This window comes from Mercenaria mercenaria, chromosome 5 (assembly GCF_021730395.1).
Source record: "Mercenaria mercenaria strain notata chromosome 5, MADL_Memer_1, whole genome shotgun sequence".
NCBI lineage: Eukaryota > Metazoa > Mollusca > Bivalvia > Venerida > Veneridae > Mercenaria > Mercenaria mercenaria.
In genome coordinates this window covers 84,167,982-84,193,094 of record NC_069365.1, presented here as the reverse complement: position 1 = coordinate 84,193,094, position 25,113 = coordinate 84,167,982, and the positions used below count along the sequence as shown (strand labels likewise).

General features: G+C 31.0%; 1 protein-coding gene across 1 annotated transcript in view; it reads right to left on the bottom strand.

Annotated features, from left to right (window-relative positions):
• Positions 1–21,402, bottom strand: part of LOC123557801 (phenolphthiocerol/phthiocerol polyketide synthase subunit C-like) — a 53,883-nt gene extending 32,481 nt beyond the window's left edge. The window contains exons 1-4 of the mRNA XM_045349497.2: positions 21,263–21,402; positions 15,963–16,174; positions 15,239–15,399; positions 14,107–14,310 (exon numbers count right to left, since the gene is read on the bottom strand). Of these exons, the coding sequence (XP_045205432.2) occupies positions 14,107–14,310; positions 15,239–15,399; positions 15,963–16,171 (574 nt within the window). The 5' untranslated portion in view covers positions 16,172–16,174; positions 21,263–21,402. The remainder of the gene's footprint in view (positions 1–14,106; positions 14,311–15,238; positions 15,400–15,962; positions 16,175–21,262) is intronic.
• Positions 21,403–25,113: the final 3,711 nt, after the last annotated feature.

Genomic DNA, 25,113 nt, shown 5'->3' with positions numbered 1-25,113 from the left:
TTCTATTCCTTCAGTAATTGGTTTGTAAATTTCATTATACATATCTTGACTAGTAGCTTTTCTTATTTTTTCTCTTCTTATTTCTTCTCTTTTAGTTTTTACTTTTTGTTCAACTAGGTTGTTTAGTTCTCTTATTTCTTTAAGTTTTGCTAACATTTATATAATAATGTAAGATAATGTAAAATAATGTAAGATAATGTAATATTATTATATAATGGAAATTCCAAATTATGAGATAAAAAGTGATAAATCTAATAACTTTAAACAACATTATCCTTTTATGCCAGATTCATGTTTTAGAATGTTAATATGTGGATCTTCTGGATCCGGAAAAACAAATACACTAATGCATATGCTACAAAAACCTTTTATATATTATGATAAATTATACCTATATGCTAAAAACCTAGAACAATCTAAATATCAGGATTTAGTTAATTTCTTAAATGGAATTGCAAAAAAAATTAAAGTAGATCCAAATGAAATACTCGAATGTTCGGCTGATCCAAACCAAATTGAACCCTGTGATGATCTTGAATAGAAAAACAAAAAGTAGTAATATTTGATGATTTTGTATGTGAAGATAAAAAGGTTCAGAATGAAATAACAAAGTACTTTATTCAAGGACGTCACAAAAACTGTTGTGTTATTTATTTAAGTCAGTCTTACTATAAAACACCAAACGATATTCGAATTAACTGTTCACATTATATTTTATTTGAAAGTCCAGGTAAAAGAGAAAATGATACGATTTGTAATGAACAAAATATTAACCCAAACTCTTTTGCTAATGCAACAAAACAAAATTATGATTTCTTATATGTTGACAAACCAAGGAAGATTTAAAAAAAAAACTTTACAGGAATTATATAATAATTATATAATGGGAGTTTTTAATGATGTAAAACAAATAAGTGAACCCGACAGTATAAGTAAAGTTAAATTTGATATTGATTTAAGTGATTATGCTACTAAAAACAATTCAAAAAACTTAAAAAAGAATCGGAATCGTATCTTCACAGAAATAAGGAACTTGATAACACAATGAACAGAGCATTAGATATGGGAGGTAATAACCTTATAACCTAGGAAATCCAGATAAACCCAACGATGCAGTTTCAAGACGGTTTATGTATAAAAAAAAGTTCAAGGTGTAATAGATGTAAAAGTATAAAACAGACACTAGAAGCAGAAGTAAAGAATATTGAAGAATTAACAAAAGATCAAAAGATTTTAAAAAGAATCAATTATTAATAATTCAATTACAAGATAAAATTTTAAAAAGAAATGAAAGCTATGGTTGATTCTATTAAAGAACTTAAAGAAGTCTGATCTGACAGATGACAACATAAAAGAAGTATTTAGAACCAATTTTGAAAAGTTATACAATCAAGTTCAAGAATTAAAAGATAGTATGATTAAACATGAAGAACTAAAAGACAAGATTATTGAAGCTGAGAAAAAGTTACAAAATATGTATAAGTTAGAAATCAGAACAGAAATAAATAAACTAAATACTGAAATGGTAAAAGGGAATCAAGATTTACTCGATACATTTTCAAATAAATTTGCAGAATATAAATCTGAACTGGAAAAGGCAGCTTCACAAAGAGGTAATGACCATGACACTGCATTAAATAACCTTAAAAAAGAGCTTAATTCTAAAATAGAAAACTTTAAGAAACACTTTCGGATCTTGATTAGTACTGTTGACACAAGTCACAATTTAAAGTATGCAGACTTAAGTACACTTAAGGTTTATTACAAAAAGATATTAACGAATTTAATGATAAAATTAAAACAATAATAAATGATCTGGACTTTGTAGTTGAAATATCAGCTAAACAAGGAGAATCAACCACTGCTAATACCCAAGCAATTTCTACTAATGCCGAAGAAATTACCACTAATACAGAAGAAATTACAAAAGTAAAAAATGTTTTCTTAAAACAAGAAACACAATTAGCTAGAACAAAGACTGTTGTTGACAATTTGTCTGCTTCTGAAGTTGCTACAACAAAACGACTTGATGATTTAGCTAAAGTAAATCTTGAACTTAATGAAAATCATAAAGCAATAGAAGATGAACTAGAAACAGTAAGACGTGAAGTGTTTCTTTTTGTACATTACAATAACAGACAACTACATGATTGTAACGACTTTTGATAAATTATCATATGCAATTGAAAATAAACTGTTACAACAAAGAGTGAGAACGAAAGATTTGTTTGTATTATTTGGAATACGAGCTAATAAGAATACAGATTATAAAAGTTTTATTAAAAAAGAAAGGGAGGATAGATTTGAAATTCAACAAGATGGGGATTATATAATTGACGTAAATATTATTGGTAATTTTATTAGTGATAATGTTGAATTTCTTTTTAGCTGGAGAGGTGATCACACAAACGGATATGAGCGTATATCACCTGAGGGTGAAGGTGTAACAAGGGTTTTTAAGAAAAAGATTGAAATTAATTTAAGCAAAGGAATGACGTTTACAATTCATCTTGGATTGAGTATAGGATATCAATATATTATTAAACCAGGAAGTTATGTTAGATTCTATCTAGTCAATTAATTAAATATTATGTTTTTTATATAATGGGAATATTCAATAATATAAACGAAAAAGTAAGTAAAGTAGAAAGACAATTAATAAGAAAACCTCCATTGTTTTTAACATGTTATACCCAAGATACTGATAGTGGATTATTTCAATGGAAAGTTGTAAATGCTAGTCCTGGTTTGATTCAAAATGGTAATAATGTAACAATTAAACAAAATTGCATCTTAATTATTCTTGTTGATGCAATTAAATTAGATAAAGGAGAAGCTAAATTACAACTAAAAAATAAAGAAAATATAATTCTTCAAAGTTACGATGTAAAAAATAACAGAGAAAATGAATCTATTTCTATTAATTATGCTAATGAATTTAAAATGAATGATGTTATTTATATTGATTCTTTAAACGTTAAAAATATTCAGTTAACAATTTATGGTTCTGTGACCGTAGGCTAATGTATCAATACCATTATCAAGAATATATCTTTTATCGTCATAACATGATAAAGATCTTTTATTTATAACATAACTGGAAAGATTATGCTTATCAGAACGAATAACTTTAAAGGTGTGGTTACTTCAGGTTGAATTAAACAAAGTATCTTTGTAATTTTTATGAACTATTGTTTTCTTAACAACATGTTTTTTAATTCCTTTACATTTTTTAATCTCATGGTTTTCCTTCCCAGGCGAATTTTGTAATAAATATGAATACATTTTACTACGTAATCCAACAAATTCAACGATTGGAATACCGGCAGCTTCATCTTTGAATTTTCCAATTACTTTTTTATTATTGTCGAAATAAATTTTGATTCAGGATCATAATCACTATTATCAAATAAATCTTTGTCCTTATAAAAATCCTCATATGCATTTTCGGTTTTTATTTCATAACATAATGAATCAGTGTCAGTGAATAAAAGCTTTGTTGAATCCTCGTACTTTTCCTTAATGTAATTATAATGAAAATCATACATTAAATATTTTGATAAATCTAGAATGCACATTCCAACATAACAAGGTCTGTTTAATAACAAGCTTTCTTTTATTCTATGAATACCAAACAAATTCTTGTTAAACATCGTTGAACTAACAAATGAAGGTTTGGCAATATATTTTAATAAAAGGTTTTCATCGTGAGTTATTTTAATATTGATTCTTCTGCGTAAATTCTCCATCGTCTTACCGAATAAAGAGTTGTTCATTAACTTAAAAAAGTCCTTTTCAAATGAATTTTTTGCTTTAGATCTTTTTTTTGAGTATTAAAATCAATATATATTTTTAACCAAGGACTTTCGTCAAAAGTTAATATTTTATGTATTTTTGTTACTTTTAACCCTAATTGTGTATATAGTTCAAGATTTTTATAATGGACACCATAATTTTGTTTTTCCATTAAAGTTGGGACTAATTTTTTTACATTACTTTTTCCTATTTCAAATTCTGTTTTAATATTTTTACTATAATTTGAAAGCCATTCGTCTGGTATTTTGATTTTTTCAGGAGCCAAAGGATAATCATTATGTACAGTATGTAATTCTTTTGGATATTCAAGATCACATTCAACTATAAAGTTAGTTTTACCTTTTGCAATTAATTTCTTTAATTGTTTTTCGGATATAAATTTAAAGTTTCCAGAGGGCAAAGGTCGACACAAGGCCCAGCCATAAAGATTATTGGCGTTGAGGTACATAATGTATTTAGATTCTATTTTAGGATCATAATTTTCATATATTTATTGTTTGCTTTACTGTATCTGTTTGAAATATAACTTATTCCTCCTCTCTGTCCCTTTTCAATAAAAAGATACATATCAATATCAGTTATTAAATCTAACTGAATTCCAGTCATTTTTAACATTGCATCCCAAGCTAAACCAGGACTACTAAAATAATGGCAAGGATCTAATTTGTAGTACTCTAAACATAGTTTTCTAAAATTTTCGAATGTATCAACTAAAAGTAAAACGTCAGTTTTTAAATATAGATCATGATATTCTCCCATTGTTTTAATTTTAAATTTATTCCAAACATTTCTAGCATGTTCATATTCTTCATTAGATATGTGTGTTTCGTTTAAAATTGAATAAAACTCTTCTTTAGGAGGTAATTTTGTTTCTTTGAATTTTTTAAATGAATCCATGTAATCATATGGATAAACACCTTTTGTTTTTAATAATTCAAGTGCAACCGAAGACCGTAGGTCTGACTGGGTCAAAGACCCCGAAGGTTCCAGCTTCGCAACACTTTAACAGTTAAATTCAGTTGAAGTGTATTTAAATTCTGGAATATTTTTTACTAAGTTATCAAATGATTGAGACATAAATTGGAATGAATCAATAAAGACCAAGTCGGAAATCATAAATGCCATATATCTTTCCATATTGTTAGGAATAACATTAATTTCTTTTTTGAATTTCCCTATTTGTTGCATAATAAAATGGCCGTCATAACCTCTTAAATTATGAAAAATAACAGGAATTTTATGTGTTAGTCTAAAATTAATATTGCATTCTGAGTGAGCACTTCCTCTGAATTTTCCTGTTACATGACAGTGATCACGTACAGGATTTTCATTTTCCTTATATTCTTTTTCGCAAATATGACAAAACTTTTGTTTTTTAAATTCAATTTCGTCTTTTTTTGACATTCTTAGTTCTTTGTTAAAGTGTTCTTTAAATATTTCTTTACAATATTCCTCTTCCTCAAGCATTTTCTCAATAAATTTGTAGACGGCGCCGGGGCCTCTGTAAATCTGGTTTGGTTTAGTATAACTGTTATCATAACAACAAACAACTTTATAACCGTAACCACAATCTATATGATTTTGATATGGTTCAGTAAATGAAGATTCGGGTGATGGTAAAGCAGTTAAAACTTTCTTAGTTAAAATTCAAAATCAGCATAAATTACAAAAGATACTGCTAAACCTTTATGATAATTTTTAAATTGTATTTTACTTCCCTCTTTTGGCATTTTTGCAGCTTGGACACCATTAATAGTTAAACAATTTGGAATATGTTCATTTAATATTATTTCTTTTGAAAAATTTTGTAAGCATGATTTGCAAAAATGTTTTTTATTTTTACATTTTGTTTTTTTAAACATTAATCTATTAAAGTCTTTTATCCAAACATAATGTGTTATTTCGTTATTATTAATTAGCAACATGTCACAGTGTTCTTCGTATTGATATTTTGATATGTACAATGGATAAATTCCCGTAGGTTCTTCATAACCAAATATATTAAATGAAATATCATTTAAAACTTCTATTTTAGGTATTTGATTTAATGTAATGGGAAACTTTATTCCTTTATAATTAAGTTTATCTATATTTGTTTTATATTTTGAAACTTTTTGAGGATCTTTTTCAACAGGAAATTTATAAGCTAAATGACACCATCTAAAACATTTGTTATCATCATTATTTAACTTTATTAATCCTTTCATTGAATTTGTAATGGTTTTGGTAACTTTAAATAACTTGAAGCAGCTAGTGGTGTATATTTATATCTATTTATATAATGAGCATCAACTGACTCTATTCTCCAACCACTTCCTTCTGAAATCTAGTTGCCAATTCTTTTTATTATTTCATCAAAAGCTTGATGTAAAGTGTTTTTTATTTCGTTTATGTTAATAATTTCTAAAGCCTTTGATTGAAAATAAGCTGATTTATATATTGTATCTGTTGCACTCATTTTAACAAAAGTTATTTTTAAAACAACGTTTTTTTTATACCTTTTAAAGCTTTAAGTTCAGATTTAAGTATTTCATAAGAGTCGTTTATAGTTAAATATAATTGATTTTTTGGATCTTGTCTATATTCAATTTTAATTTCAAATTTCTTATAATATTGCTTTGTAGATATCTCAATGTCCATCTATATATTATATTTAGAAAATAAAATTCGTTAAGCAAAAAAGGATTAAAAAAATAATAAAATAAATAAAGTTTAAGAAGAAATAAAATATTTAAATTTATATCTTTTTCCATTAGTTTTTTATATTCCACTTTTTACTCTGTTTTTCGCTTCACAACACATTTTTATTAACCCTGAATTAATACCGAGGTCTTTAAATGCTGCGTAAGTGCTTTTATATATTTTTTCTTCATTAGTGTCACAATCGGTTGCAATAACTCTTTTAGGGTTGTTTCGATGATTATTTGGTCTGGGACAATCACATAACCTTTCGACATTTTCTTCTTCAGTTAACAGACAACCACAGTCCCATTCAAATAAATTCCTTTCTAATAGATAAGGATCTATAACATTTTGTAATTTATCAATGACATGATTTTTATATTCATCGCTTACTATTTGATTTAACCAATATTTAATAACGTTTCTTCCTTTGAGTACTTTTTTATATGAATTATTGTCTGGATTCATTATTTCTCCTAAAATGCTAGATAATTTTGGCATAATCATTCTATCTACCTTTCTATTAACCATCTATATATAATATACTTATAGAAGAAAATCTCTAAAAACACACCTAAAGAACATTTAAAAAATGGTTAATATTATCTATATCTTTTGAATAAGATTTTAAAGTTATTTTTTCTAAATTGTTATCAACTGTTAAAATTTTAATGCCTTCTTGAGACATTCTGTTTAACCATTCTTCGTGTAATTTGTGTAGTTTTTCTAAATAATCTAAACCAGCTCTGTTTTCTTCAGTTCTGTTTCTTTTTTGAAGTCTTTGGAAACATATTTTAGGATCGGTTTTAACATAAATAAAAGCATCAATTGGGGTTTTTCCGTGTATTTTAATAACATGATCAATTAAGAAAAGATTGTATACTGCCCATTCGGGATCATTTATAAGTCCAGTGGCGTGATATTGTTTTGTAAAAACATTGCTGTTAGTTAAATAACATCGTTCAAGAAAAGAAACACCATCAACGTTATTAGCAGAATTTAACATTTTTATGTGACTGTTTAAAGTTGCTAATTGGAAAGGAAATGAATATTTTAGAGGTTCTTGAGCAGCAAGTTCAAATAGGTTATATGAATTATAATCAGAGTCCATAACATTTTGCCATTCATGAATTGGTTCTGGAATTATATTAAAATTAGGATTATATTCTTTAATAATATCTAAAAACGTACTTTTTCCTGATGCAATATTACCTTCGACTGATATAATTTTTCTCATTTATATAAAATACTTATAGAAAAAATCTTTAATATAACTCTTCTTCTTTTTTACTTTTATATCCGTTAAGTTTAAATTCCTTCATATACATGTATGTTTCAAAAGGTATTGAATAATTTTTTTCTTTCTGCATTTCAAACAGTATTGTAAAAATATCCTGAATAACTTTTGTCTCTTCTTCTTTATTTACTTTTCCGATGTGTCCTTTTGTTATAAGTTGTTTTATTTTGTGGTGATGCAATTTTAAAATAGTTTTTTTTTTGTCTTCAACTTTTAGTCTATTAATAAGTATAGTAATTATTGATGGAACAACGCCAGTAACTGCTACAAATATAGGAATAGCTGGAACAAGTGCTAATGCAGCTGAACAGCCAAAGATACCTGCTGTAATCTGTAACCCTGTATTTACTCTTCCACAAAACTTATAACTTTTTCTGTAAGCAGCAGCTAGTTTAGTTAAGTGAATAATTAATTGATCTATTGTTTCTATTCCATTATCAGAAATTAGATTTTTATTACTCATTTATATATATATATTTTCAATTTAAATTTCTTCCAATTCATTAAACGGAACCCAACTATTAAATTTTTCATTGTAACCTTTCCATTTTACTAAAGCTTGTTTTTTCTTATAGTCTCGTCTGATAACTTTTTCTATTCTAAAAACCTCTTGTGTAGTAGGTAAAAGTTCTTGTTCATAAAATGAACAAGGAATTATTTCATCATTTAAATCTTTTATAGTGTATGTTCTGGGATTTGTATTATTAATTCCATAAATTATAAATATCTCCTCTGTCCAGTTTGGTGTATATCCTTTTTCAAAATGTCTTTTCAGTTTGCTTAAGCGAACTCTATCACCAATTTTAAATTTTAGCTTACTCTTTTGTATCTTTAAATTACCATATAAGTTAAAGTAAACAGTACCTTTATTTAAGTTTTAACTGGCTTCGGTTGGTGTCATTTTTATACTAGCATGTTTTGTTTTGTTATATTTATCAGCCATTTCCTGTAAATTATCTAAATAAGTATAAGTATTATTTGCTGTAAAATATTTCCACATTATTCTTTTTAAACTTCTATTAAATCTTTCTATTACTACCGCCTTTCCTTCATTAAATGTATGATACATATTAATCTTGTTTTTATTCAAAAATGATTCAAACTTTTTATTATAAAATTCTTTTCCTTCGTCTACCCATAAATTTGTTGGTGTTCTACCTTCTGAAACTATTTTATTAAATGCTTCAGTAACAGATTCTCCAGTTTTATTCTTTAATGGAATAACCCAAACATATTTACTGAATATATCAATAACGGTTAACAAGTACTTTACACCTTTATTGTATTTTGAAAAAGCTTGCATATCAACTAAATCAGCTGACCAAGTATCATCAATGTCGTGGACAATCACTCTTCGTTTCCTAAATTTTCTTTTAATTGGTTTGTGTAATTCTTCTGCTAATTCATCACTCCAGTGGTAGCTTGGTACAGTTATTTCGGGAGTGTACTCTACCCCCTTTTCCCGTTTTTTGACTTTTGTCCCAGCCCAAGCTTGTATTTCGTTTTAATTATAGGTTTCACAACTAAATGTTTTGCAATCTTTTCCCCAAATGTTTTTCATTTGGTGTTATTCAAGTTGGAAAGCATTTGTTTGTCACATGTACTTTTTTTACACTGTTGTCATAGCAAAAGTCATGGTCCATACATACTGTGTCTAGCTCGTTGACAGGGGGTCCATTATCTAAAGGATTTCCTGGCCCACAATAGTTATATCCTGGAAGTGTTAAACCTTTTTTAGGTAATAAAGGTAACATTGTTTTATGGATGTCTAAATTACCTGCTGTGATAGTACTTTTAACAAATTTTGATTTCATTCTTCCACAAGATGAACAGGTAGCCATTATCATTCTTTTCCCGTTTTTTGCAGTAGCATAATGGGGATTTATATTATCAGTAAATCTTCTTTCTTTCAAACAATATATTTTATTTTGTAAACTCATCTATATTATATGTATTTAAATTTAAATCATACAATATCAAGACAAAACAAGTACACTCTGTGGATATTATTGTTTATTTTTCATTAAAATGTTACAAGATGGTATAAACATTTATGATTTATTGTATAAAATACTAAAAGTTAACAATATAAAACATAATGAACAAACAATCACTTCCAACATTGATATCCTGCAGAAATTGTAAAACAATCCTGCGCATGATTAATTCGGAAAAACATTTTTTATTTGATCAAAGGGACAAAACTCAACACGGCTTAACTTATATAGTAACTAAAATCAGGAACATTAATTCTCACCAGTGAGAATAATTCTCGCGGTGAGAATTGCCACGTTGGCAAAAATGACAGTTAAGTTCCACGTTGGCAAAAATGACGCGGGCGGTTATTGATTTCTCACTAGACAGAATAATTCTCGCCGGGGAGAATTGCCGCGCTGGCAAAAATGACGTGGACGGTTATTGATTTCTGACTAGAGAGAATTAATGATAGTGTGTAAAGTTAATATCGGTTTTAAGATATTTTTTAAAGTTAAATATATATTTTTTAAAGTTAAATATATATTTTTCAGTACTTTATTTTAATCTTAAAACTTCTGGGGACGCTTTAGTCCACTTAGTTCAATAAAAAAACAAAAGTGGTTTTTTGAATTGTCCGGCATTGGTCAATACAGACCAAGGATTAAAGGTTAAATGGGGTCAAACAACGCCCGCTGCCTTACTTTTTAAACTACTTTGCTCCGTAGATGTCATTTGTAGAATTTTATCGTCAAGTATATCCTGTGCATTTGGGAATATTGGTTAAGGAATATTAAAGCCGGTTTGCCTAGGGTCTACATATTTCGAAAAAAAAAACAACAACAAAACTGTGAGAACAATAAACATCTCGCGGGAAGGTCTATCTTTGCATGTCTACCGTTTTTCTGTTACTCTAGCCAGGCCTGTTCGCGTGCACGAATAGACATGCGCTCGTGCAAAACCAGTCATTCTGAAAACAAAGTGGCCATTTGTTAGGAATGAAATCGAGTATGTCTGTAAATTCGATCTTCAAACATTCAATCAAACTAGTACCTTTTCTTTCATTTTACCACAGATTAGACAAGTATACACTGTTACATTATTATTATCGAATATTCGGCAACTCTAATATGAAATAATGTAAATTATATTGATACTCTGATATTATTTATTATATTTTAGTTAGGTTAATCTATGAGATTTGGATAATTTTAAATCCAGATTTACAGTAAGTTTTCTATTTTCATACTTAAATACAGGATTGCTGAATTAAAAACCGAGATGCATTATATTTATTTGAACATAAAGAGATGAGACGTTTATGATGAATATTTTACTTGTTTAAGAATATTATACTGACCGCGAGACTGGAAATTCTGGAAACTCTTCAGATTGTTTAATCAAGTATTAAAACGTTTAGAGGCAAATATATCGTTCAGAACTTGTTCAGTCACAAAGTTTAAAGAGATGTTTGAAAAATTAAATTTAAAAAAGCTTAACAACGCGACTGTTATGTCACTCTGATATATTTTATCAAAACTGTACAAAAGATTTATTGTGCATTTTGAATAAGTTCTAACACGGAGGATTGCGTAATGGCGGACAGGTTAAGGAACACTAATTTAGCATAGTTTACGTTAACGCTAGCGTTGGTTTAAATACCGTGGCTGTAGTTTTGACATTTTGGAATAAAATGGGGAAGTGTTATTTAGATCCCATTACCGCACTTTATGTGCTTTTGAAGTTTTGTGACAGGTAAAATCTCTCTTGAAAAAAGTCTCTCCCGTACTTATGTTATTACTGTATGTCAGTTTGAAGACAATCCATCAAAATGAGGTGAGGATTGGCCGGACAACGTGTGACGGCACTATGAACACCATGCATTTTATATTAAATATAATTTGGGAGATAGATTTTAACGTAATATAACCAGAAAATGCTAATTAAACACTGTAGATAACTTGTATTAAATATCAACAGGCACATTTAATGATATCTAATGCGTTCTGACACTTAAATGATGTCGTCATCCCTGCCCACATGTCATTTTATTCGTCATAATTTTCACATCATTTAATAGATATAATTATCAGTATCTATGAATTGCAAGAGTCCATTTGTATAACTTTTAATGCGTGCATTTTTTTATTCCAGGTTGACACAAGAGTTGTTTACTGGAATCAGAAAACGGGACGACTATTTATTTTCACGATAGAGAACATGCTTATGTGTGAAGTTTCTACTAGTTTAATCAACAGATGCAGACAGACAGCCCGGATGAGCCATTGTGACATTCGTAACAACAGATAAAAGCTTATACTTATTGAGATCAGGAAACTGAATATTTCCATGGGGTTCATCATTTGTAACCTGCTTACATATCGTGTTCCAGCACAGAACCAACATGCGTCTTTTTAAAGCGCTCGTTTTGAATACATCTTCGGACAATAAAAGGGATGTACTGCTCTTCTTAGCAGACGACAAATCGAAAAGCCTATAGCGGTAATCACATTCATGTGAATAACGAAAACATGTACAGACAGTGGTAAAAGAAGTGATACTCAACTGATTTGTTGAGTCAACGGCGCAGAATTAAATGTGCGAATTGCTAGTTTTTCAATTAGAAATGAACATAATAATATTATTAAGAAATGCTTGATACTCACATTTTGATTCTGCTTATTTCATTTGGACAAGATATGAAAATGATTCATAATCGTTTGAAAAACTGATTTAAAAAGCATTTAAGTTGAATAAAATGTTAATTTAATCTAACATGTCTCCAATTAATAACAATATGAACTTTTTCTCATACCCTGTCTTTGTCTTGCTTTTTTCTAACATACCGTATTCTGCTGTAGGTATGAATGACATTCATTTTGTCATCTTTCAGTGTGTGCCCATATACGAAATCAGTTCACATAAAAGAAAAATACGGGATTTGTATACTACACATAGTGCATACACGGGAAAAGTCTGGTAAATGTATCTTTTAGAAATACTGGTCCGTGAATTCCCAGAAACGAAAACCAAATTCAGTCTAAATGTGACACAAATATGGAATCTGTATACTCTGCATATCTTGCATAAACGGGGAAAATCCTGGCCCGTATATAAAAAACTACAGGTTCGTATATCCCCGTATATCAGATGTATACATTCCGTATATGACACAAGTACGGGATCCGTATATTGCGTATACCATGCATATACGGGACTAGTCCGTAGCCCGTATAGTAAAAAATACAGTTTCGTATATTCCCCGTATATGACACAAGTACGGGGTCCGTATATTGCGTATACCATGCATATACGGGACTAGTCTGCAGCCCGTATATCAAAAAGTACAGTTTCGTATATGCCCCATATATGACAAAAGTACGGGATCCGTATACTTAGTATATCATGCGTATACGGAAAAATCCGAAGCCCGTATATTAGAAAATACAGGTCCGTATATGCCCCGTATATTAGATGCCATCACAGTCCGTATATGACAAAAATACGGGATCCGTATACTACGTATATTCGGAATATACAGACTCGTATACGTGTTCCGTATATTCTAAAATACGGAAAGTATACGGGAAAAAAGTCTCAAGACCCTTCGAATACATGAAAATGAAACTTATGTTAAAGCAGGACACGAATAAACACCATTTCTAGGGATTTTTTTTAAAAGTTCGTATATTGCATATATACGGGAAATATACATTTATGTATATTCGGCGTATACGGGATCCCGTATATGCATGACAAATATACGGACTTCCCGTATACTAGATGTTCCGAATACGGGATCGTATATTAGGTCCGTATATTTGTAATATACATCCCGTATACTCCCGTATTTTCGAAATATACGGGACCGTACACTCCCGTATATTGATCCTTTTTTCGCAGTGGTGATCATGGAGAATGTAAAAGATATGATTTCAAATGAGTTTATCTCTTATAAAACTGTATTCTCTGTTAGTAGCATCTAAACGTTCCACAACTTCAACGCTCAAAAATATTTACATAACTTGCCGCAAAAGCGTTTTAAATGCGCTTTCAAAACTGGAATTAAGCCAGGCATGTTACATGCGCATTGCAGATACTCATTACGTAGGCAACTACCTTGTAAATTAATTTGACTGAAATAAAATCCTGAAAATATAGTATATATAAGGTTATATGTTTTAGATTTTGTGGTATATTTGAAGGATTTATAGTATTTTAATATTGTCTGTATGTAGGTTTTAGTAAATGATAGATATCTTTTGTGATTCTGACACGCTTTTTAAATACAAAATGTTTTAGGTTAATCATATTACCAGTGAGAATATTTAGGTTACCAGATTTTATCGCTTGACTTCCCAGATGTATAGCCATCATTGACGAAGAACATGCCGTATCAACAACCATGCACGGTCCATGTAAATCATATACGTATGAAACTCTAGCTGAAATAATAGTTGTGCTCATTCCTGTCGCAGAGTAACTACTGTCCTCTTTATGTTCAAAACCTGACATACCTTTATAATCGTCATTCATGACACCTGCAACATCATAATCTACTTAACCATAAGATAGATTAAGCATAAAAATGCAACAAAGGATCGTTTGTATCTAGAATGCAGATGTGACTGCGCATGTTGTTAATTTGAGGTCTTGCTGCATGCTGATATGCAACATTTTATCTCATTTTTAATTAAGTTATAAAGTACATTGTATTTGCAATGTTTGTTCTATGGGGGAAAGCACTGGCAGCGAGAAATTCATCCTTACATTGTAAAATGCATAATTTATGGGTTCTGAACTTAAGTTCGAGTTCTATAATGGTAGACTTGCTAGAACAAAAGAATGACATTTCCAAATATTTACAACGCAAGCTATGATTCTGAGACAATACAAACTCCACCAGTCAGTGGTTAGTAAACTAAGATATTTTTGCTTTACCAAGATGAGGTGTTAGGCTCTTCTTAGTCACGTGTACAGGTTTTTCAGAATAGACATGCTTGACTAAGGGTATATTGCCAATTTATAAAAATAGGAAGCAAGTCCTTTACTTGTAATTACAGATATAAAAGTTTCATCACATTTATCGTACTTTATGAACAGTTGCTAACTCACAATCTAACTGAACTACTACATTCGTTTAATTTCTTACACAGGAATTATGTATTCTATTCATATCATGGCAAAAACAAACATTTGAACATATTTATATCATAGCTTCAGCTTTGAGACGGGCAGTCAGTGCCGTTCGGTTGACCGTAAAAATATCCCAGTACAAATACTCAGTGCTGTTTTTTTTTCGACTTTTGGGATTATAACTCAAGCTGGTCCTAAGGGGTGTTAGGGGTGTTGCACATTAATTATCTCTCATGAATAGAATTAATTAAACCGAGTCTTCTAAGACTCTGCTTGCTTGCAATCTATAACTCCGAAAGGATCTTTTTACAAATTTTATTTATAATCGTTTACCTATATAGACACCGGTCTGAGAGCCTTTCAGTTGTTGTCGAGTTATCCCTGCATCCTCTAATGCCATGTGAGCACAGTCCAGTACAATTCTTTGTTGAGGGTCGACAGTGACAGCTTCATTGTCGCTTACGCCGAAGAATTTGTTGTCCCACTCATCATGTCTGCGAATAAAGGAACAAATAAGTACGAATCTGTATTTCGCACGTGTAATGTGATAAAGTAATACTCTGTTTTGTGATGTTGCAATTAAAAAACATTTAGTACACTTTTGTTTAATGTTTGTGTAAATACATACTGTTATGTAATAATATTTTGTGGTAATATTACTGTGAAACTGGATGTCCTGTAAAAGTAAGTAAAAATTCTACTGCAGACACAACCTCTTATAGGATTGTATTTTGAATATGGTTAAATTCTCACATTAACCTTTTAAACCAGTATTCTGTATATAATTCGTTCCACAGAAAATTTTAGCGTTCATTTTATATGAACCGAAAACGTAAAGGCGCCAAAATTATGATACTGAGTGATAACGTGCCGCTGTTTACACGGCACCCACAACGAACGTCCCTTAGATGACATCGCAGCCGTTTGGTGTGATTAACAGAATGTCAAGGAAGCAGAAACTAATGTTAAATACAAAACTTGAAGACCAAAACCAAATCTGTCATTAAATCCCTTAATTACAGAAAATATATGGCTGAATACATTCATGCTGTTTTACCCTTTAATGAATCCTGCTTTCTTCACGTAGGTTTTCCCAGCCTCATCTCTATCTTCGCTGTAAAATGCGTCATTATTCCACCTGTCCTTGGGTACATCTATAATAGGATTCTCGCCGTTAACCAGAACTCGCCAGAATTCTTCAGCATTATCGGCTCCAGGTACTCGACATCCGATTCCGATTATGGCGATATCGTCCACGCCGTCCATTCCCTTTAGTAGAATCAAACTCATTCGAAAATGATAATAATGGATCGCACTATGTGTCCGTAGTTCGTACATGTAATGCGTCGTCGACAACAATTTGACTGTTAACATGCTACAGGTCATAATGTTTCCTTAATCCTCAAAAACGTTTGCCTAAATAATATCTCGAACAAGTTTTACTGGGTCGTCTTAGGTCAAACAAGCTAATTAAGTCAAATTAATGTCTCGCACGCAAGTCAGCTAAGTGGTGGAAATATCTTTTCTGGTTTTTAGTTGATCTTGCCATAATTGGAGCCTACATATTGATGAAGGAATCACCAAATCACCAGCAGAAGACAAGAAAAGGAAAACGTAAGCCACTGACACAACTGGTTTTTCAAAAGAAACTCGCGAAGTATCTACTTGGGGACTTTATGGAGAAAAGGAAACGCGACGCGCTAAAAGAAAATATTCAACTACAAGGCAGGATATGCTGGCCGGTTAATTTGGGAAAAAGGCGAACCTGTAAGGTGTGTTAGAAAAAAAAGGAAAGCGACGCGAAACACAGTAAAGTTGTGAATGATGTAGAGTGAATCTTTGTGTTGAGTGTTATAAGCCGTACCACCTATAAAACTTTCCGGAGCGATTTGGGAATAGTGCTCAAAATCAGTGTGTAAATCAGTTAAATCTTTTAACACTTTTAACATCAAGAGGGTTTGTAATTCATTTACAAAATATTAAATAAAATGAATATAAATGTAAACATCTATAAATTTACTGCACTAACTTCTCTATTTACAACAGCATCCGTGTATACAGATATAGTGTCATGTCAAGCATGACATTTGATGTAAATATTTGTTATTATAAATTCTATCAATTATTTAACATTTCTACATTTCAAATAATTCAAAATAGTTACTGGCCCTCTTGAAAGTGTGTGTTTATTGAGCCAATGCAGTGCCGCGTAGTTATGTGAAAAAGTGAAAGTAAAATTCTGTGTGTAATTCTTTATTCGATATGCGGAAAATACAGGAATATAAAGTGCGTAGGAAAGTTAATATAGTGAACATCAAGGAGCTGGTAGTAAATTAAAAAATAAAGTACCCCCCACCCCCCATCACCACAAAAAACAACAACAAACAAACAAAAAACAAAAACCACATGACATTGTATTGTACATAACGGTAAATAAGCGAAATGATGTACCAGCTTCCTTGAAAGTGTGTTATTTAATGAAAATAAATTGAAAATAAGTGTAAATGCTGTAAAATCAGAAAAATTCAGTGTAATTGTGTAGTGTTTTGTGTTTATTCAAGCCTTGGAATTTAATTTAATACAAAATATATTGGATTTAACTCTCACCACATGAAAGGTACAAGTATGCCCAATATGCATATGAAGTTTGGTGAGTCTGTATTTCATAATGACCCAGCCTTTTTTGCATGACATGTGCATGTTGTTCAACATTCTTGTACAGGATTTATCAGTTTATCACTTTTGTTGTAGACTCCAGCTATAGATAAACCCTTAGACTCTAATCAGAGATAAGTTATCAGGCCTGAATGAGTTAATAAACAAACAGTGGAACAGTCCGATGATTTATTTAATGTCTGGCCGAAACTCGAACACAGCAGCCCTCACACCAAAGTTGTAAACTCTACCACATCATTATTACAGCAGTTTCTATAGCTAGCGTAAGTGTACCCTTGTACTATACAAGAATGGGAACAATTTTATCACAATATTTTATATTTTAATATTTCATGCTTTAGAAATGCCAGCAAAGTAATTTAAGTCATCTTGAAAACATTTATCAGATATAATACCGGTCACCGTGGCCCAGTGGTTAAGGCGTCCGCCTCGGGATCGGGAGATCAAAGGTTCGGGCCCCTTGAGGAGCGTTCGTCCGGGGGATGTTTGTCATGGGACTCGTTCCGAAAAGGCCGGTTCGTGAGCCGCGAGCTAGTTAAATGAATGGTTACCGACTTCTATCCGCCTGGCGCCTGACCTGGTGATAAAAGTTGGGAGTTATAATTGGTACGCAAAATAAAGATGTCTCATAAGCCAATTTGGCTGGCCCTTTCAATAGGGGTGACACTATAATAAACAAGACTTTTCCTTTACCTTTACCTTTTATATACTGTATTAGTTTTTGCGGATACTTTTATTTTACTGTATTAGGTTCACAGCCTATATGTAATTATATACACATTCATCGAAACTTAAATTATAGCAAAAACAGTGTGGAAAAATGATACCGTGAAACTGATTTTAAAAAATTTTAATACTATCATGCAACCACTATGGAAACTGTTTTATAACACCTGCCTAATATTGTTGTGATCAGGACAAAATTGACTATGCCGATATTAACTGACTTTTTTAGCTATTCCATTCCGAATGCAATGCTTTTGCAGTAATAAATTGTCAAAATGTGGGTGTGTTAGTCCAGTCGAAAACACAAAATGAACTTCTAAGTATACATGTACCTAAAAAGACAATATGGAACGGTACACTGACGCCTTTTAATTGTAAAGGGACCTTGCCGGTTGTCGCCATTTGTTTACGGGTAGCGTTTTATCGTATTGTTGGAACATTGGCTTTTTTACATGTTTGGGTGATTCGTTTATTGTTATTTGTGGTGTGGATCTAAAGTATTTGCTACGGAAGTGGATTTTTTTCTGAATTCGTAGGCGGAAACGTAATATTAAACGTAGAGAGACCGGGCATCCGTTTTAAGACAAGCACCGCTTTTAGCTGTTAGTTATTTAGTCTTAGAGTTTGCTTGGTTTGTGCAGGAATGCCCGATTAGCACCAATGATCTACATAACTTGGATGTTGAATATATTTAAAGAAAGTTTTTCTTCTAAAGAGTCATCTGAAAGACTCTGAAGAAAGCGGAGTGATTTAGAAATCATTAACATGTGAATTGATTATATTTGCATCAAATAGTAATATTTACAAAATAAGACACGGAAATATTTTTCGGCAGTTGATATCGGTTACATACAGGGTAACAGTGTTATCAGGCTCGGCAGGTATGGGTGGGAGGGGTTCTGTATACCTCGCCCCTTCTTGGCCATATCAATTGACATTGACATTAAAAGACAGTAGCCCGTTATTCTCCAATTAACACCACACGTAAGTCTTATTACATGTTAGTTGTTGATTGCCTGATAAAATAGGCATAAGTTGTAGTATCATTGCAGATTTTAGACAAAAATGGATGGAAAAGCTTTTGATAGCTGCGTTAGAATATTATAATCTGATTTATTACTCACCTTTGTTATTGTTCCTACACCAGTGTCTTGATAAGTGTTTATGATATTTCAGTTAGAAAGTGTAACAAAAACAGTGTAAACTTTTGAAAAACATATTTATTATCCATTAAACCTGATATAATTAAAACTGCCTTAAAATTTAACATGGAAAACAGTTCTTTTTTTTCTTTGGATTTGATTTACTTGATCAGAAAGAAATTTGCGAAAGACACTATTTGGAATTAAATGATTCAAACGATAAAGGGCATTCATTTGCTCTATAAATGACAATTCATTGTTCAACATGATAACAATCTGCATTCATGTGCTTCATGGCTACTCGAGTGTTACAATGAAATATTATGTCAGTATGACAAACAAAATAGTATGCATCAAATATCAAAGATGCTACATTCTTTTAACATATTTAATAACTGAACACTAAAATAAATGTATAAATTATGGTCTAAATGTTATTACATTTGGTCTTTACTAACAAATATTTAGTAGGGAGATCTCATAACCTTTTGAAACAGGGTAGGTTATAACTTATGACATTGTTCAATTTTGTCTTAGTTTTAATGGCACTCAGAAGAGAACTTAAAATGAACCCATGAATTTTCGTAAAGCGGCTCCTGTCGGGGCCCATATGCATAAAATATAGACTATTTAAGACAATTCCGTAAATGTCTATGGTTACAATACACTTTCTTTCATGGCTGATCAATAGGTTTAGATTCCATCTTAATATTCAATGACAATATAAGTTACATAATCCAAAAGACTGATTTTAGAGTGAAACAGAAAATTATAAGAAATACTTAAATTCTAGTCTCAAGTCTGAAAAGTGAATTTTTCTACTGAGATGCTTTATGAATATTGGGCTAGGTTGTTCATACTAAGTACAACTTAAATTAATGAGTCAATCAAATGATGTGGACTGAAAATGATATTTTAGAATGATTTGAGTACAAAATGTATCTTCAAATGCCTTTTTCCTACACCACATTCATTTGCATGATTAACAATTTTGATGATTTCTACATATAATTAAAATTCGAGTGTTAGTATAATTAGCCCTTCTTTGAATCTTTCAGGTTTATTTTTCATTTGAAAAAAACTATATATTTTTCTAAAGAAAAACCAAGGTTTATAAGGTCTAAATTGATGTTAATGTTCTTCTGGGGCCGTATTCATAAAGCATCTTTAAGTATAAGTTTTGACTTAAGTTGAAGATTTTACTTAAGTTTGTGGTGATTTCAGCTTAAGTCTAAGTAAAAAACTTAAGTCCTATTCATAAAATAGCTTAAACGTAAGATACGTAAGAAATGACTTAAGTCAGAAAACAAAATGGCGTCGTGAGTATGATTAAAGTGTTGTTTTTCAGATAAAAGCACTTTAAACATAATTGTGCATGTTGTATCTGTCTGAAATTAATGGGTTTTTTTAATGTTTTAATCCACAATAAAAGCCAAGAATTACTTATTAAGTTGTTTTATGAATAACAAATATACTTAAGTAAAATAAATTTCTTACCTAACTTATACTTAAGTAAATAATCAATTTCTTATACTTATACTTAAGACGCTTTATGAATACGGCCCCTGGTCAATTAGTTAGTATGTTATATGCAGTATTTTTGTTAGATATACGTGACTGTATATACATTGTGTTTATCTGTACTATAATCATTTAAGATAAGATATATTTATATATCTTTATATAATATAAAATCAAATGTCGCTTGCATTCGTTTGCACCCACATTATTTCAATATCTAATACAAGTTTACAAATAAACAGTAGCAATAAAGTATAATACATAGTTTTGTAAACAAAATAAAGCTACTTACACAGCAGTGTTCTTCTTTACATTTGCTGCAATATCCTACATTCAGCGCAATATGGAAACTTTTTTTATTTGCTTAACTTCGCCCATAATGGTAACAAATATTTGCCCTCCTTAACAACTCCATATCTCTAGCTGCATTAATCGATTCATAGAATAACAACGTAAATTATCTCGCTCCTCCTACAAATTTCCAACATTTTTATTGGTCCAGGAACGTAACATGTTTCCCCGGTATATTCCATATCATGCCGGGTAAATTTAATTTCATATTAGTTGTTTATAAACGTTACAAATGCCCACAACATGGGAAGCTTAATTTGTTATATTGTTTTTAGGATAAATCCCGACTCCAGCCAACAACAAACCATGTTCAAGAGAGACAAACCATATAACTAAATATGTAAAACTACAATTACTTCTGGCTACAACGGAAAACAAAATATTGGGATATATTAAGAAATACTTGATGCGGCTTTGAACTTATCATCCCGTAATATTAAAGTAAAGTCTTGTAAAAACTAAAGCATGCAAAAATTCCGATTCATTTTACCTATACACAAGACAACCGGTTTCAGCTTGATCAACTGGACCAATACGATATTTAGTTAGACATTAACATGTATTTTCTTTGATGATATCGACGTCAAATATAAGACCACACACATTGGTTGATCAATGTTGATGTGAATACAAATTGTAAGCCTAAGGAACACTGGTGTATCTAATAGCACCAAAGTAAGAAGGTAAAGTTAGGGTTGTACAATCAAACCTAATCTGTTATTTTTTACTATAATATATTATTTATGATTTTATTCCAAATATACAGTCAGTCCCAACGAATAGAATCGGGCTTCACGTTATCTCAAGTCTTTCCATTATGTATGTGTGTTCATTGTTGAGTCTGTAGTGGGATTCAGTGTTATTATATTTTCTGGTCCTTTGCCGGTGCATGAGAAGTGTTGCACTTTCCATTACCTCTCATGAACAGACTCATGAACAGACTCAATCAAATCGGGGCTGCTATCATTTTGCTTGGTTGCATTCTTTGCTTCCAAAGGATCTTCTAATAGATTATATTAATTATTGCATCGGGTAAAAACACTAATTTCTTAATAATAGTTATGTGTATAGACATGAAATGAAATTCTCTGTGGGGTGCAGTTTCGACTTTCAGGTATCCTGGATCTAAAGATGAGCTGTAGTGAATAAGGGGATTTTTACCTGTTTAGTCGTATCCAATATGCGAAAAGAATTTTGTTGAATAATGAGGAAGTTCCTATACGATTGCGTCATCCATTATGCGAAAATATTTACGTAAATGGTTGTCTTGAAAGAATGAGAAAGCTCCTTCTGTGATCTGTCATTGGAAAAAAATAACATATTTGCGGTAAAGGTATGGGGAAGTTATAACTGTTATTTACGATGACACTGACAAATCAGTTATGTTTATGACGTTAATTGAAAATAGCATAAAAGATATGTAAATATAGAAACAGATCTGCGTAATAAATTAAACTGCCATAAAATCCCCTTTGCTAGGCTATGTCATATTTCAATATCTATTTTAGTGTATCTGAAATTTCAAGATTTCAAATAGATTAATTTTGTAATAAAGGTTTTGAATTTTGGCAGAATTTTGCACCTGTTTCATAAAACTACCAGAGAATGCTTAATGCAAAAGATACATATGGGCCGTTTCATGACAAAACCTGTATTAGTGACTGATATAACATAATACTCATAAAGAACATTCTTTTACAGTTAAAATGTAAAACTTTTAGAAAATTATCTTCATTATTTCAAGACTTACAAAGCTTTTAAGTAAGTCACCGAAGGCATATAGAGACGTGACGATATGAACGCCATGAAAACAGTATGACGTTGTCGTGTATGACGTGTATTGTTCTTGTTATTCATGTGCCAAATATGTGAATAACTAACTAAACATCATATATTTGGATGTTAAGAAACAGTTTAAAATTATTTTACTGAAAAACTACTTTATCATATATTTTTGGCTCCACCACAGGCTTTTTATCTCTACACTTCTATCTTCTCATGGTGTATGGGTGCTCTAGAATTTAAGTTGTCATGACAACACAAAAACATTTATTTGTAAAATATGGTAGTATTCAGTTTGCCTTAGATAACTCAGTTACAATAAACTTGTTTCCAGTTTCTGCACGAACATAAAAAAACAAGAGGGCCAAGATGGCCCTATGTCGCTCACCTGAGAAACACACCGTACCAGTGTAAACATGCTTGACCTAGGGATTTCATGGAAACAAATATTCTGGCCAATTGGACCAAAAATGTGGTTTCTTGAGTTTAAACAAGTATTTTATTTGATATGACCTAGTGACCTAGATTTTGATGCCAGATGATTAATATTCAAATTTGACTTAGATTTTATCAAAGCAATCATTCTGACCAAATTGTATGAAGATCAATTGAAAAATACAGCTTCTATCGCATACACAGGGTTTTTGTTTGAGTTGATCTAGTGTCCTACTTTTTGATCACAGATGACCAATATTCAAACTTGACCTGGATTTCATCAAGGCAATCATACCGACCAAATTTCATGAAGATCAACTGAAAAATGCAGCCTCTATCACATACACCATGTTTTTCTTTGATTTGACCAAGTGACCTAGTTTTTGACCCCAGATTACCCATATTCCAACCTGCTCTAGATTTTATCAAGGCAATCATTCTGACCAAAATTCATGAAGATCAATTGTATTGCATACACAAGCTTTTTCTTTGATTTGACCTAGTGACCTAGTTTTTGATCCCAGGTGACCCATTTTCGAACTTGGCCTAGATTTCATCAAGGTAATTATTCTGACCAAAAGTCATGAAGATCAATTGAAAAAAAAAAAAACAGCTTCTATCGCATACACAAGGTTTTTTCTTGATTTGACCTAGAGACCTAGTTTTTGACCCCAGATGAACCATTTTCGAGCTCGGCCTAGATTTCATCAAGATAATCATTCTGAAAAAAATCATTAAGATCAAATGAAAAATATAGCCTCTATCGCATACACAAGTAATTTCCTTGATTTGACCTAGTGACCTAGTTTCTGACCCCAGATGACCCATTTTCGAACTCGGCCTAGATTTTATCAAGCTAATCATTCTGACTAAATTTCATGAAGATCAGATCAGAAAAATACAGCCTCTATCGCATACACAAGCTAAATGTTGACGGACGACAGACAGACGACAGACGACGGACGCCGGACAGCGAGCGATCAGAAAAACTCACCTGAGCATTGCTCAGGTGAGCTAACAATGATATTTCAAGTACTTTAATTTAAATCTAAATAATTTATTTGCAATTATATCCTGTCACCAATGCAGGTTTTCTCCTGGAACGGCCCATATATACATGAATATTTTAGTCTAAATTAAACAAGGCAATAGCAAAGGCAGATTTTATTATATATTTTTCCCCAAACCTAAATACATGTACTTGTATTTAATTACAAGGAATTACTTAATATTTTCATATTTTTATTCTAAACAGAAAAATGTTATTATTAGTTGTTGGTCGTAGGGCAGGGGAGGTGGGGTCGGGGAATGGCCTAATATTCTTTGATTTTATAAATGTGTCAGTAAAAAAAATATACTTAGCGAACAAACGCAATTCCTTTTTATATAACATCCTTATATAATATCTAATAAAAGCGTAAACTTTGTAAGTTTCATGAAAATTTATCTATAATTGCGACCTGAAATTTGTTGGAAACTAACACTCTTCAGCCATTTTGAACTCGAAATTTTAATTACTGGTAAAATATACACTCAACAAATCTTCCAACGCAACATTGTTTTCCAAATGCGGTT